Source organism: Bos mutus, chromosome 13, assembly GCF_027580195.1.
Source record: "Bos mutus isolate GX-2022 chromosome 13, NWIPB_WYAK_1.1, whole genome shotgun sequence".
Classification (NCBI taxonomy): domain Eukaryota; kingdom Metazoa; phylum Chordata; class Mammalia; order Artiodactyla; family Bovidae; genus Bos; species Bos mutus.
Window position 1 is genome coordinate 58,500,487 of NC_091629.1, and position 14,253 is coordinate 58,514,739.

A 14,253-nucleotide genomic window follows, 5' to 3' on the forward strand; every position below is an offset into this window, starting at 1 on the left:
TGAGCTGCTGCTGTGCTTTGTCTGGGTCCTCCAGGGGGACAAGAGTCAGGGCTGGGACAAGACCTCCTCCTGCCAGGCCTTTGGGGGGATGCCTGGGAGGAGAAAGGCCAGAGGCTGTGACAGTCAGGACCGGACACTGAGGCCCTGGTAAGAAGGTAGGGTGGGGGCCAGACAGACAGACAGCAGTGGAATCCTGGGGAGGGCTCATCCTAGACTAGATCTGAAGTGGGCTGGACCCTGGCAGCTGAAAGCAGTAGCAGACAGGACGAGTTCCAATGGAAGCTGAAGCCTCCTTCCTGAGCAGCCCTTCATGTTGGGGCCTGGGGTGCTACACTGGACATCAGAGTAAAAGCTGGCCTTTTCCCAGGGAGGCACTGAATCTTCCGTCCCCAGTGGCAGGTGGTAGCCAGGCTGCGAAGTTTGGGGCAGCGCTCCAGACGGGGAGCGGGCAGGAAGCACTGGAGAAGCCTGGCCCAAACTCCAGTAGCCCCATGGAGGCAAAGCAGGAGTCCAGTGCCCTGGCTGGAGGACTCCAAGGGCTGTGGCCTGAATGGGAGGGAGTAGCTGCAAGGGGCCCATGGCCTGCCCCTCAGCCTGCCTCATCCAGCTGTCTGTCTGCTCTGGGTTACCTGTGGCTAGGGGAGACATAGGAAGGCCTCAGGGGTGCCTGCAGCTCCTGTTGCATGGCTGCCTTCTGTTCCTTTAGCTCTGGAGGAGAGGTTCTGCCTGAGACACAGCACCCGGTCTTCCAGGCTGTGTTACAAGAGCAAGGTGGGACGGGGTGGGAGCAGAGTGCTGGGTGTTCTGGGGCCTGCTAGGGTCCTCACCTGCTAGGGTGGGCTCTAGGCTTGCCTCAGAGGGCCGAGGGGCCCCTGAATACTCATCTTCCAGGCAGCGCTGCACGGAGGGCTGGCTCAGTGCCTGGCTTTACGGCAGGGGTGGGACAGGAGTGGGCAGGGTGCCCAGGCCAGGATCCCCACAGTGTGAGGCAGAGGAACCAGCCCGTGCAGTCTCTTCCTCCCAACCACCTGGGGGCACTCCTGAGAGGAACACCAGCCTCTCCCTGAAAAGCTGAGCTTGGCAAGGGAGTGGCAGGCCTGAACCCAGACTTGGGGAAGAGAAGGAGGCAAAAGACCTAGGCAGACCCAGCAGTTGATCTGAAAGTGCTGACCTCGGACTTCGGGACTCAACTGGAATATGGGTTCACGTACTTAAGGATGACACACATATGTGTGCACACAGGAAAAACGGACCCAGGGTTCACACAACCTCTGCAGGCACAGACACACAGACACATGTGTGTGAATCTCATGCCCTGAGTAAGACACTGAGGTGTCTACGCTCAGCAGAAGGGCTGGGGGCGGGGCGGCCCAGGATTGCAGCTCACCTGCAGGATGGGAATCTCCCTCTCCAGCGCACGGCACTCTTCTTCCAGGAGGGCCCGGGGACATGGACAGTGCAGCACCGGAAGCAGGCCCGGGTCTCAGCAGAGCCCTCCACTAGGTCCCCACCCCCAGCCTCCCCAGGAGCCTCCTCTACGCCCTCCTATCTCAGTCCACCTCTTCCTCTGCTGCCCTCATGCTGTTCCAGCACAGCCTTGCAGCCCTGCCAGCCTCTTCCTGGGCAGGGTGTGTCCTCTTTCCTTGCCCGCCTCCCAGTGCCCACCCTGAGGAGCAGCATTCTCTCTACATGATAGGACTAGACTTGTGGGTCCTCCTGCCTCCATTCTCTCTCACATCACAGCCCCACCCCTGCTTTAAAAACTCTTCTGTGTGTCATCTCTTCCCCACCTCCCAGGATAAAAGTCCTCAGGCCAAGGCCCATGTAGGCATCTGTACTTGACTGATTCCTGGCAGCAACCTCATCAGCATCCTGCCCTTTCCACCTCTCAGCCCCTCTCTCCTGGGTCTCCCAGCCAGGTGTGTTCTGTCCCTTCTCCTCCCATTAGTCCCAGTACATCAGGGTCCATCCGCAGTCCCACCCTCCCTGTCTCCACCCCCACTGCACACACTTGGGGGCCTCACCGCAGGTGTCCAGCAGCCTGGTCAGTGTGGGACACGTTCAGCTGGTCCTTGATGACGCTGAGGTCCCAGTGACAGCTGCTGGCAGATGAAGTCAACCTCACTCTCCCATGCTGCTTCACCCCAGGCCTTCAGGACAAAATCGCCATTTCTCCTAGATAATTTTGTGCTTTCTCACAAAGGCAATACACGATGGTACTAAAAGGAGGAGATCTGGAGCCTGGGATTGCGCATGGGTTCTGCCTTTTCCTATGTGTGAGTCTGGGAAAGTCAATCATCCTTTTTGAGCTTTAGTATCCTCATCTGCAAAATGGGGACACCACCCCCTTCATAAGGATGTGTGAGACATAAGTTGCTGCCATTCAGTGATGAACACGCTGCTGCTCATTTATCTCCCTCAGTCCCTAGCCCTCTCTAACCCAGTCCTCGCAGCCTGGCTATCCCAGCCTGAGGGACAACTGGCCCCTGGATGAAGTCCTTCCTTCCACTCATATCTTTGTGTACTTCTTCCTCTTCCTGCAAAGCACTTCTTTTTGTATCTGTCTGGAAGTCTGTTCCTCATACTTTAAAACCCAGCTGGAACCAAGCTCTCAGGATTGATGTGTTTCCTGGGCTTCTGCAGCCCTCATGGGCTGACCTCTACCACAGGTGGCTGTAGAAGTGTCAGTCCCAGACCAGGAACTCCTCTATGCCCGCAGGTGGGACCTACCAGCTGGCTGGGGACCCTTTCCTAGCAAGGACAGATTCCGCCTCTCCTACTACTATACCTGGGTTCACCAGCTCTCATCTGGAACATCTCCTGTTCTGGCAAATCACGCCTGGGCTCCTCCAAGGCACAGCACAGGACGCTGGGGCTATACTGGACCCACGCGTGGGTCTGGTCCCTGCAGAAGATTCATAAAGGCAATTCAGGGGCTCCTTCCAGGGAACCACAGGAAAGGCGACCCTGGCCCCTTGTCAGTTGCCAGGCTAGCCCATCTGAGTTCTGGAGACAGGGCTCAGACCCAGGTCTGGAGCTCCACCTGCCCTCACAGATGGCCTTCCGGCGGAGACCTTGGAGCAGCTGCTGCAGTTCCTGGCACACAAGCTCTCTTAAGAGGGGCGGTGGTGCCAGAAGGGAGGAGAGGTCAGAGGTGGGGCGCGATCCAGAGGCTTGGATAGATAGGGCCTCTTGGAGCAATGATTGTAACATCACTACCTGCAAGGAGAGCTGGGGCACCTCGGCGACCGCGGAGGGAAGTGAAGGGAGGCAGGGAAGCTGGGGGAATGAGGGGCCGGTCAGTTAAATTGGAGAGGATTGGGGGGACAGTGAGATCCGACAAGAGCTCGAGAGTTACTGGGGAGGGCTAAGGACCCGTAAAAGGTGAGAAAAGCATCCAAGTCGTAGGACAGGTCTGCCGTGGGGCCCACCTTCCTACGCCCCACCTCTGCCCGCTCCAGGCTCAGATCCACTGTCGTCTCCCCTAGAATCCTCTTCACTTCAGGCCGCTCCGGGAGCGGAACGTGCTCTTCTACCAGTTCCCACAGTGACTGGGAGTCCCTAGGCATGGCCGGCCCGCCCGCGCCGCTGCCCCCGAGACGCGCGGTCGCTCACTTGGACCTGCGGGACCACAGCTGGAGCTCCGGGTTACCGATATACTGCTATTTGCCCAGGGCCGGGCACACCCACTCACTCCTCGCTAGCTTCCGGGTCTCACAGGCCACGCCCCCAGCCTGTCCCTCGGACCGGCCTCTCCCAAGCCTCATTCCGTTCGGTCGCCCGTCCCCACGACTAGAGTTGCTCGGTCCAGAGCCGCTGGCCTCTGGCGCTCTCTTCTGCTCTACTACAGACCGACTGTCGGAGGCCACGGTTTCAGGTCGCGGCCGCGGGAGCCAGGAGGCCCTAGCCCCGCCTCTTCCGCGCGGCCGTCACCCGGGAAACGGGCCCTCTACTCAAGCCCCGCCCCCGAGGGCCCCGGCCCCGCCCATTCCAGGGCGGTGCCGGCTAGCAAAGCCCAACTCACACCCGTGGTAGGTGGTTTCGCAGTATCAACCATGCACATCACCTAGACTCCAAGCACCTTTCATCCCTGGGCACCTTTAGACTCCAGGGCAGGTGAAAGAACCGAGAAATATGAGTCCGGTGGGTTTATTACTTCCATGCCTTTTCTTGGGCAGGAACGGACTAGGCTGTTCAAGGAAGACAAGTAAAGGGGGGAGTGTGGGAGAAACCGGAGGAGGGAGGAAGGCGGTAGGTCCAGGGGGACCAAGGGACCAGATGAGCAGCGTCTCACGGAGCCCCCCTTGCTTGAAGCCAGGGTTGCAGTGTGAAGTGCAGGGAAGCCTGCGGTGAGCTCCTTGGGGTCTCGGCGGGCTCTCTGACCCTCGACGCCCCGCGCCCCCTCCCCCCATTCCGCTCCCCCTGCCCCAGCGCCCCACTCGCTCATTTTCCTGGCTGCTCCTCTGCACTTTTCCTACCTGGTTCTGTTTTCCCCGGGAGAGCTGCAGAATGGGTTCATTTCCTAGGCTTTCCTCTCCTGAGGTCTCTGAAAACAAGCACTTAAGTTTGTATAAAAAATAAACACAGGGGCCCAAAGCAGGTTCCCCAACAACATGGATGACAGGAGAACGCTGGAGCTTTGCCAAACACCGAGACCCCAAAGTGCCAGTGCTCGGAATGATTGGTCCAAACTGCTGTATCAGGGAGCAGGAGGAGGCTGGTCTCCTCTTTGACTCAGCCTCAAGCCCAGGACCGAGACTGTCCAGAGCCACCTCCTCCATAAAGAAACTGCCTCCCAGTTCCCAGGACCCACCATTTTTCAAGCATTTGAGTCACGGTGACCAGTAACTACTGTTGTTTCAGCCGCAGTTAGGAGCTGGCCCCCAGGTTAGTCCTCAGCCCTCACTGGTCTGGTTCAGGCATAAGCAGCAGAGCAGGCACGTGTGACTCTGCCAGGGGTTCCTGCAGCCCCAGGAGTGAGCTCAGTCCACACATGGGGCAGGCTGTCAGTACTGGGGCTCCGGGAGCGGCCCTCATCTAGAATGGTGATGTCCAGGTGCATGGACACCCCAGCTCTCTTGCTGTTCCGTTGGGACCACCCAGAGGCTTGTTGTACATGGTCTCCAGTGGGTGTCAGCTGCAGATGTGGGTGGAGAGACCCACCCATCCCCGTGGTCCAAATGGGACTCCTCTTCTGTCCCACTGCCTGCTTCCCTACATAAAGATGATTCCTTCCAAATAAATGACTTGACCTCGACTCCTGTGTCAGAGTCAGCTTCTGGGAGGAACAATCTGAGATGGCTGGTTGGTATCTGCCCAGCAAACACCCCTCCCTCCCCACTGCTGGGTGGGGGAAGCCCTGATCTTGTCCTGAGGAGCTGCGCCTTCACACAAGTTACAGCCCTGATCAGACCCACGAGAACCCGCCTTCCTCTCACTGTGGGTGGGCAAGTGTCCCAAACCAGACCCACTGTTGGAATAGGAGATCCAAGTCCAGTGGAGCCAAGATGAACATGCAGGAGCCGCCCTGTGATTGGGGAGTCCTGATGTGGTCCCCATGGTTCCCACTGTGCCTTCTGGTCCCGGGGCTCGCTATAGCCTCTGTCCCTTTCCAGGCTGGTTCAGGCTGGCTCTTTAGGCTTCCCTTCAGTTCTGAGTGCTACACTGCCTGTTTTGGATATGCAGCTTCCGTGTCTTTATGAGTCAGAGTTGGTTTCTGTTCTTGCAACCCCAGAGATCCCCAAGAAAACCTCCAGTGAAGGAGGCTTGGTATCAAGGTGGAGATTCATGGAGGTTTCAGTTAGGTGGGATTGCCCCCAGAGCAGACCCTAAACAAGATCTCAGGTCCCGGTGGTTTGTAGAGTGGTGATCACAGGGCCTGGGCATGCTATTAGAAAGCCCAGGCTTTTAGCTCCAAGCCAGCCTGTCTATCCTCCAGTGGGTGCCAGGGCTGTGAAGCTGCGGTCTTATCCCTGATACGCCATCATCCCCCTGGTCAGGGAGAGGGAAGGCAGGAAGAGAGAGACTGTGGTCCTCGTTTGCTACTTCATCCTGGTCGTGGCACTTCCTTCCCTGAGCAACAGCTGAAGCCAGTTCTGTCTTTCCAACATCTGCAGAAGCGGCCTCACTACGGTCTCCTCAGAGACTTGGGTCTTCCAGGGCATCCTGCCAGGGGTGCTCACGCTCCACCTCTGGGCAGGGGTGGTGGTGTCCGGCAAGCCTGCTTGTTCGATGCAGGTGCTTTGTCCATGTGGTGCATTAGTGGTCCCTTCTGCTTTTCTAATTAAGAAGATAATGCTTCTTTATGCTCTGTTTATAGTGCTTTTGGAGAAGGAAAAGGCTACCCACTCCAGTATTCTTGCCTGAGAAATCCCATGGACTGAGAAGCCTGGTGGGCTACAGTCCATGGGATCGCAGAGTCAGACATGACTTAGCAACTAAATAACACAAATAGCGCCTTATACTCAGTTCTGTCTGTTAATATCACTGGTGGTATTTCAGGCTGCACTAACTTCGGGCTATTGCTTTGTGTTCCACTTGCAGGGAAGAGGCCACGTAGAGCATCATCAGTCATCCCTACAGGAGGTGAGGAAGCTGGGGTGTCTGTGGATCAGCTCCCCCTCCTTCTCCAGGTGAGCATGGCTCTGGGGCACTGATTCCCTGGCTTTTCTGCCTGTTGCACGTGAGGTCCTATGCACCTCTGCAGCCAGAGGACCCTAACAGAGAGAGCATGCTTGGTGTGTATGGTGACCTACGGGGCTGTCCAGGGAGAGAGATACAGGGTAAAGGTTGGAAAACTTTTTTTCTGCCAGATTATAGGCTGTTTGGGCTCTTTTGTATTAATAACTACTCAACTCTGCCATGTTAGCCTCAAAACAGCCACAGACAACACAAAAGCAAATAGATGTGATGGCTTCCAATAAAACTGTATTTACAAAACAAGAATATTTACATTTATATACCAGGTTTGCTGATTCCTGCTGTAGGGCACACGCACCAACAAGGTCTCATACAAAATCCAACTTGCATCAGAAGATACTGCTTACCTGGCATTGCTGCTGGTTTTTTCCTTTTCTTTTTCATGTTGGAAAATTCCATTTAAGTCTCTCCTTGACTTGAAGCTTTATTATAAGAAAGAATCTCCAAGCAACCATTATGATCAAGTTTATCCTAAAGTACTATATCCTGGACTTGTAGTTGGACTGTTAGTGGTGAGTAAAGTCATCTCAAAACTTGTATGGCACTTGGCACATTGATGATGAAGAGCATCATTTAAGTACCACAATTACTGCAAATGCTTGACTCTAATCCTGTGTGCTTGGATGAAAGCAAATAAATGCCACAGAGAAGCCATGCTGACCTATGTTTTACTCAAATAAATGGGGTTTTGAGTGGAGATGTATATTCTATCAGGAGATACATCCTCAGTCAATAACTCACCTTCACCTGCATGCTAGCGTGCTTGTGGCAGCTTCTCTGTCACCTGTGGCCAGTTCCAGGACTTAGGGTCAAAAGAGAAAAAGATAAGTTGCAGTCTCTGTCTTCCATCCAGCTTGGAGGAGCCCGTGGCTGTCCTCTTGGGTGAACCAGAACATCTTTCAGGGCACTATGACATGAGACCACCATGCTGGGATGGTGAAGGTGGGGTGGCCTGAAGCCATCCAGGTGGGAACTGGTAACAGTTCACTTTAGAACTAAGGAATTCCCAGCCTCATTTGGCTGTTTGGGCATGTAAAACCCTGTGGGCTGAGATTTCTAATCACCCCATCCCATCCCAAACCGCCCAGGACTGAATATTAGAGTCTTCATCTCTGGGGCCGAGCGCATTTCTCCATCATCAGTTTGTTTATTCTATCCCCAGATTGACAGTGCGTGTCTTCTAAGTTCTAGAAGAAAAATGAAGCTGGCAGGCTGGCTTGGGAAATTTACTTCAGGTTAGATTTTGATTCCTGGCCCCTTATAAGCTCAAACCCAAATTCAACAGAGAGGTGCTTGAACCCAAGGAAAGGGCCTCTTGGCAATGAAATGCCCAAGAGACTAGCGGACCAACTCAAGTAGGAGTTGATAAATTTGTAAAGCAAAGAGGGAGCCTCTTTCCTAGACGTCCAGGTGCAGGTCACCCTCTCTCCCGCTGCCAGTGTCCTTGGGAAGCCGAATAAAGTGTTGGGAGGCTGTGCGTGGGCGTGGATTCACCGTTGGCAGGTGGAGGGGGTGGAGGGGTTTCCAGGAGCTCGCCTGGGCGGGCCTCTCCATGCCCGGTCCTCAACTGACGTCAGCTCTTCAGAGGCTAGAATCCCCCTTGATACCGGCCTCTGTGTTCCCCTACACTGAACACTCAGATACTGTCCCCAGCTTCCATCATGACTCTGCATTTCCTAAGCTCCCATGTGCTGCATGCCCACCACGCCCCCGCCGCCCCACCGCAACTCTGTCCTTCTTTGACAGAAGACCACATGGCAGCTACAATCAAATCACCTTCGCTGGCCCAAGACCCAGCCTGTGCTTGTGTTTACGGCAAACTCCCAGTGTTTTTCAATCCCCTTGTCCTCTCCTACAGCCAGTGTCTCTAATCTTGGCATTCTGAGTTCTAGAAATTTCTATCAAATTAGACTCTTGGCATCCAAAAAACTTACCCTGGCTATGAGTTCACCAATCCTCCTAATGCACTTTTATCTCTAAATAGGAAATGCTTGATTGCGTTTCCTAAAGGTTTTGTAACGTGTGGTTCTCAGGTGATGCCAATCCATGAAGGCATCGCTCTCATGAAAACCGCTCTTCGTAATTTATAAGTGACGACAATAATGATGCATGGTAGTGAGTCTGTAAGAATTATCAGTTTTTTAAAAAATAGTTTTTGATGTGACTATTTTTAAAGTCTTTACTGAATCTGTTACAATGTCACTTCTGTTGTATGTTTTGGTTTTTTGGCCCTGAGTCATGTGGGGTCTTAGCTCCCCAACCAGGAGATCGAACCTTCAACCCCCGCACTGGAAGGTGAAGCCTTAACCACTGAATCACCAGGGTAGTCCCAAGAATGATCAGTTTTTAAATTTTATCTTTGGGAAATCATTCTTTGGACCTAAGTGTTGAAAAGCAGCATTCATTCTGTCATAAGATCAGATTGGATCTTATGCCTTTCAGTATGTGTTTTCAGCCACAGGCTTTTTTAAGATTTTACTAGTTGGGTTTTGTAAGTAGTGGATCACAGGACAAAACTGAAAATTGTTTTTACAACAAATATGGTAAATGTAAGATATTTGTATTTTTATGAATAACTCTCCAGATTTGCTAGAATAGTGTGTGGTCACATGGGTGGAGCCAGTTTGAGAGACTTTTCATGAACAGTTTGCCATGTAAATCAATATGTAAGAGTATGTTTTAAGGGATTATCAAGTCCTCTCCATGGTAGAGACCCCGGTGCTCACTGAGGATTCTACTGGTTGTCCTGTTATCTCTCGGTCGCTTCCTGTGTAGCAGCGTCATTGACCAGGACTGGCGAGCGCACACTATGTCAAATGACTTGTGTGTCTCCTTCGTACTGAACGCAGAAGAGGGTGAGTCTTCATGGGTTCTTTCTCTCGCCTACTGACCGTCACAGCCTCGTGCTGTTATGACAAACCTAAGGGTGAAGGTTGGAGCAGCCTGAATCTCTGAGCCACTGCGTGGCAAATGGTCTTGGGGAGTTACCCAGATCCTCCATGAAATTTGTGTAAATGATAAACACACCTTTGTTGTGTGAAACCTCTGAGATCTGGGGGCTGTTTCACTACAGTAGAACTGGTCTACCTTGGTGAATGTATTCTAGAAGAGTGTTCTGAAAGATCTTTGGCCATGACTCCAATAAGAAATGTATTACAAATACACTCAGACACACACACACACACACACACACACACACATTTCTGGAAAAAAAAAAGTCAGGAAACAATTGTTATCATTAATATGCATGATCTGTTGTTATGCTAGCCTATTCTACTCCAAAATGCTGGTTTTAACGTCCTAAATTTATATGACAACTGCCAATGTGGTATAACCTGAGTCTAAAAAATGCTGCTGTAGATCATAATTTGTGTATGATTTATTTGCTAATTTTAAATCTTTCGTGCATATTTATGAAAGCAAGCTTTCTAGCTCTTTCTCTGGCAACTTTTAATTTTCTCTCCCAGAATGGATGGAAGTGTTTTTATGTAATACATATCACATCCCACATAATTTCTGGAAGGTAATGTTTTATTGTTGAATCTCCTAATTTACATCATGTATTTTTAAGTTTACTTATAAAATGTTGTCACAGGGAATAACAATATTAACGTGATTATTATTCACTTATTTTCTTTTTTAAAATAAATGACTATAAATAACTATCTCTTGCATTAGAATCAGGATATCATAAAAACCTCACTAGCTGAACATATTTTAGTGTTAATACTGATGCAAAAAATGAAAGAGACCAAATATTTTTAAATAGCACTATATATATTTTATGTACTGTATACTCATATCAAAACTTGCCATTTCTATTAAGAAGCTGATAAGTTACTCTCTAATTTCATAAATTACACCACAACTGTGAAAATATGGACAACTATTTTGTATCTGTGCTGCTATATAAGATACTTAAAGTTTATACAGAAAGGTGCAAAATTACAGAGGTGAAGTAATGGGAATTCATGAACATTTCACCTGAATTTCCACTGGCCTTTTTCTTCAGCCAGAATCATTTTGATATCCTCTGAATATGCTTTTAGAAATGAATGTGGTATCTGTTTCTTCAGTAAATACACATACACACATTTTAGGTATATGTGTGTATATAGAGTTATACAAGTGTATATAAAGATATATACACATATATACACACGTGTATTAGTCTACATATGTATATATATTTCTGTGTGCAGTTAAACATACATGCACACTTAATGTCCTTTGGTTTATTTTCAGACTGTTAATGAGAAATGAAATTTTGATGATTTCCATTTATTTTTGCTTTAAGTCTAAACTGGTTTAAAAAGACCTTTGCAACATGTAATAAATTTCTTTTAAAAATCATAAATATTATTACATCATAAAGCATTCTATAGAGAAGATCATATGGTGTTAGAGAAGGTAGAAATCCATGCCAACATGGGAGAAAAGAGAAAGAACCTGGGTTTTCCAGGCTTTCCCACCTTCAAGGAAGGGCCCTCCTGCTCTGTGTTGCCAACTTAGAGATGAGGAACTCCAGGCTACTCCCACGGAAAGGGAGAAATGTAGCCAGAAGGGGTGGATCAGTTCTTGGGAATCAAATCAAACCAACACATCAGTTCTGGGGGGTTGGGGGGGAACTGGTGAGCTATTCCTTGGGTAGGAGAACAAAGTGACAGCCTCTCGGAAAGCCTTTCTACTTGGTGATGAGATGCTGTCTCTGGGGGTGACTGGGGGAAGGGGGCATGTTACCTTTGGGTTGCAGGTTAAAGCCCCTCCTGGACTGCTTGGCTGCCACAACTGTAGCTGACTGTAGTGGTTTCTGTGCGAAGGGCTTCTGCCTCCTTCGGGTCTCAAGTTACAGGGAGATGAGCTGGCTTTTCCCCCTTCAGTGGGAAGGAGCTCCATACAAATGGGGGTTCCTGTGAAGTGGCTGCCCACCTCTCCAAACCTGACCCCTTGCCTTCACACACCTCTTCCAGAACAGAGGCCATTTCCCCAACTCATCAACTGTAGAAGCTGTTTTCCTCCAATCGTGTGTGGAAAGCTCTGGAAAATGCTCACCTTCTCTCCCCTTCATCAGATTAAGAAGCCCCAGAGCAGCAACAGAAAGGAACATCCCTGTGCTAAGAACTACTAAGCTACTCTTTCCTAGATGTGTCTCCATCCTGCCTTCCTTTTTTTTTTTTGGCATAACTATGGGAGGAGCCCCAGAAAACTGGGGCTGGAGAAAGACTAGGCACACGGAGAGTGAAGGGGGCATCTCCCAGAGTTTACCATAACTCAGAGCAGAGGCTGATGAAAAGGCAGCCAGGCCTCTGAGCTCTTACGCCTATTACACTGGCGAGCCAGACAAGCTACAGTGCTGACCGTGGTGGTAAGATTTCCTGCGTTCATGCTTTTGGACTCTCTCCTCCCCATCTGGTAACTAGGGGCCTTTCGATTCGCGCCACCTTCATTTACATCCCTGGAAAATCTTGCTAAAAGTCAACACATCTTTCCCCAAAGGATTTACAGCATCTGAGCTTTAAGAGACTCAGAGCTCACCTCTCATAAACCTGGCTCCTCCTTTTACATAATGGGTCCTCCCTTGAGCTCGTGAATAAAACGTCCTTGGAGTCCCCAGGGCTGGCTTATTTAAATGCTTTCTCTTCTCTTCTATGAAAGAAATGGAGGGGGAGAGCTGTCCTGGGTTGGTTGGCACGATATCACCTATCTGAAGGATAGAAATGAAGACCTTGAAGTCACAAACAGGACAGAGGTATGGGTGGGAGCATTGTATTTGGGGCACAGAATAGAAAAGGTTGCTTCCATGGGAATGAAAAGAATCACTGACAGTGAGCGAAGCTTCAGATCTAGACGTGGGCATCGCTGGTGTAGGGGAGGGTCACTGCTAGGTTCCTGGAGGGGGCGGCGGGGATGGGGGAGGGGGGCCAGGTGCTAGTCCTTGCCAAGGATGCTCTTCAGGCTTCTCTGCACGGCCTCGTCCAGCTCTTCCTCCAGCTCCTCCTTCTTGGACATGGCCAGCTTGGACTGGTAATCCCGCACCACCTGGTCAATGTAGGGGGCACTCTGTGTGCCGTGCAGCATCAGCGTCCACTCCTTCAGCACCCCCTTCTGGGGTGCACTCCCCACGAAGCCCAGCTCCAGGATCCAGGTGCCCCTGGCGTCCTCCCCCCAAGTATGGGTGGTCATGAAAGGCCACTTGTCGAAGCCCACCTTGGCATCGTCGTCCCGGGGGCGCCGGCTCAGCAGGATGGACTTGGTGCCCATGGGGGATGTCATATTGATGTTCAGGTCCCCTCTCCTGGTTGCGTTGACCGTGACAACCGCTTGGACATGCTCCAGGTAGCGGACGAAGTTTTCCTTCCCCTCGCATGCGTCGGTCGTGAGCGTCAGCACCAGCTTGCCCGTGGTCGGAATCTTCCTGAGGGCAGAGTGGTGAGGAGACACAGTGAGGGGTGGGGACACTATCCCAGGATTTTTTGTTGTTTTTAAAAGAAATTTTGGCTGCATCCTGGGGCATGTGGGACCTTAGTTCCCCCACCAAGGATTGAACCCACGCCCCCTGCACTGGAAGTCGGAGTCTTGATCACTGGACTGACTGGGGATTCCTGAGGGTTTTGAAGGCCCCTCTGGGGAGTGGGGAGAGCAGGGACTCTGGGGTTAATTATTATACCAGCTGTGTGACCCTGAGAAAGTCACCTGCAGTCTCTGATCTATTTGGATGTAGGATGCAGCCGATGCATTTGATCCTCTTCCCACTTCTCCCAGGTCTCTGCTGGGTTCTCTTGCAGCCTAGGCCCCTGTGGCCTGACGGCAAAATGTCAGGGATTTGATCCGGAAGGGAAAACCCTAACCAATGATTGACAGGAGGAGGTGAGTCAATATAGCCTGCTTTCCTCACTGCTGGTGGGGACAACTCAGTGTCCCCAGTGGGGTTGAGCCTAGTTACCCAGGGCAGCGAGGTGCCAGTCAGTGCATCCTCAGTGTCCTCTCTACTGGTTGCTCTCTTTCCCTGTCTATATCCCCTCCTCCTCACCTGTGTCTCCTGAGATCATCTCTCAAAGAAAACAAAAACAAAAACGACTGTCAGCACCTAAGTCCCACCAGGGCAACTGAGAGTGAGACGGGAGCTCAGAACTCTTTCTTTTACAGCACTAAGTACTTTGATAAAGAGAAATTATTGCTAAAGTGATTGCTATGACTAGCATAACAATGTGACTGCAGCTCAGAAGTGACTGGTCACAGCCACACCTGACCGGTATGCAGTTGAGCATACCCTCCACTCTCTATTGAGCTGCTTCTGCTATTCAGGTCAAGTGTTAACATTGATTTCCAAATTCACTTAAAATTCAGAGTTTGTCATGACCTTCAGGGGCTTCCCTGGTGGTTCAGATAATAAAGAATCTGCCTGCAATGCGGGAGACCCAGGTTCAATCCCTGGGTGGGAAAGATCCTTTGGAAAAGGGAATGGCAACCCACTCCAGCATTCTTGTCTGGAGAATCCCCATGGACAGAGGAACCTGGTGGGCCAAAGTCCATTGGGTTGCAAAGAGTCCCACA

At 51.1% G+C, this 14,253-nt stretch overlaps 2 protein-coding genes across 2 annotated transcripts in view; both read right to left on the reverse strand.

The window, feature by feature from the left end:
• Positions 1 to 117: 117 nt before the first annotated feature.
• On the reverse strand, positions 118 to 3,705 carry LOC102280550 (coiled-coil domain-containing protein 24). The gene is made up of 8 exons (XM_070382132.1): positions 3,447 to 3,705; positions 3,044 to 3,219; positions 2,789 to 2,905; positions 2,028 to 2,102; positions 1,388 to 1,445; positions 828 to 897; positions 630 to 708; positions 118 to 546 (listed from the first exon to the last, which is right to left on the reverse strand). Exons 1-8 carry the CDS (start codon positions 3,567 to 3,569, stop codon positions 309 to 311), a joined length of 936 nt encoding a protein of 311 aa, XP_070238233.1. The 5' UTR covers positions 3,570 to 3,705; the 3' UTR covers positions 118 to 308.
• Positions 3,706 to 10,204: 6,499 nt separating this feature from the next.
• The window catches only part of PCSK2 (proprotein convertase subtilisin/kexin type 2), a 240,628-nt gene continuing 236,579 nt past the window's right edge, over positions 10,205 to 14,253 (reverse strand). The window contains exon 12 of the mRNA XM_070381797.1: positions 10,205 to 13,114. Within this exon, the coding sequence (XP_070237898.1) occupies positions 12,628 to 13,114 (487 nt within the window). The 3' untranslated portion in view covers positions 10,205 to 12,627. The remainder of the gene's footprint in view (positions 13,115 to 14,253) is intronic.

What these genes read in the sequence shown, in the direction of transcription:
- LOC102280550 (XM_070382132.1), bottom strand. Translation starts at nt 3,569, where the DNA reads ATGCCTAGGGACTCCCAGTCACTGTGGGAACTGGTAGAAGAGCACGTT. An exon ending in ATGAGAGCTGGTGAACCCAG is followed by an intron (nt 2,103 to 2,788) that starts GTATAGTAGTAG and finishes TTCATCTGCCAG; the next exon opens with CAGCTGTCACTGGGACCTCA. An exon ending in TATGTCTCCCCTAGCCACAG is followed by an intron (nt 547 to 629) that starts GTAACCCAGAGC and finishes CCTCCCATTCAG; the next exon opens with GCCACAGCCCTTGGAGTCCT.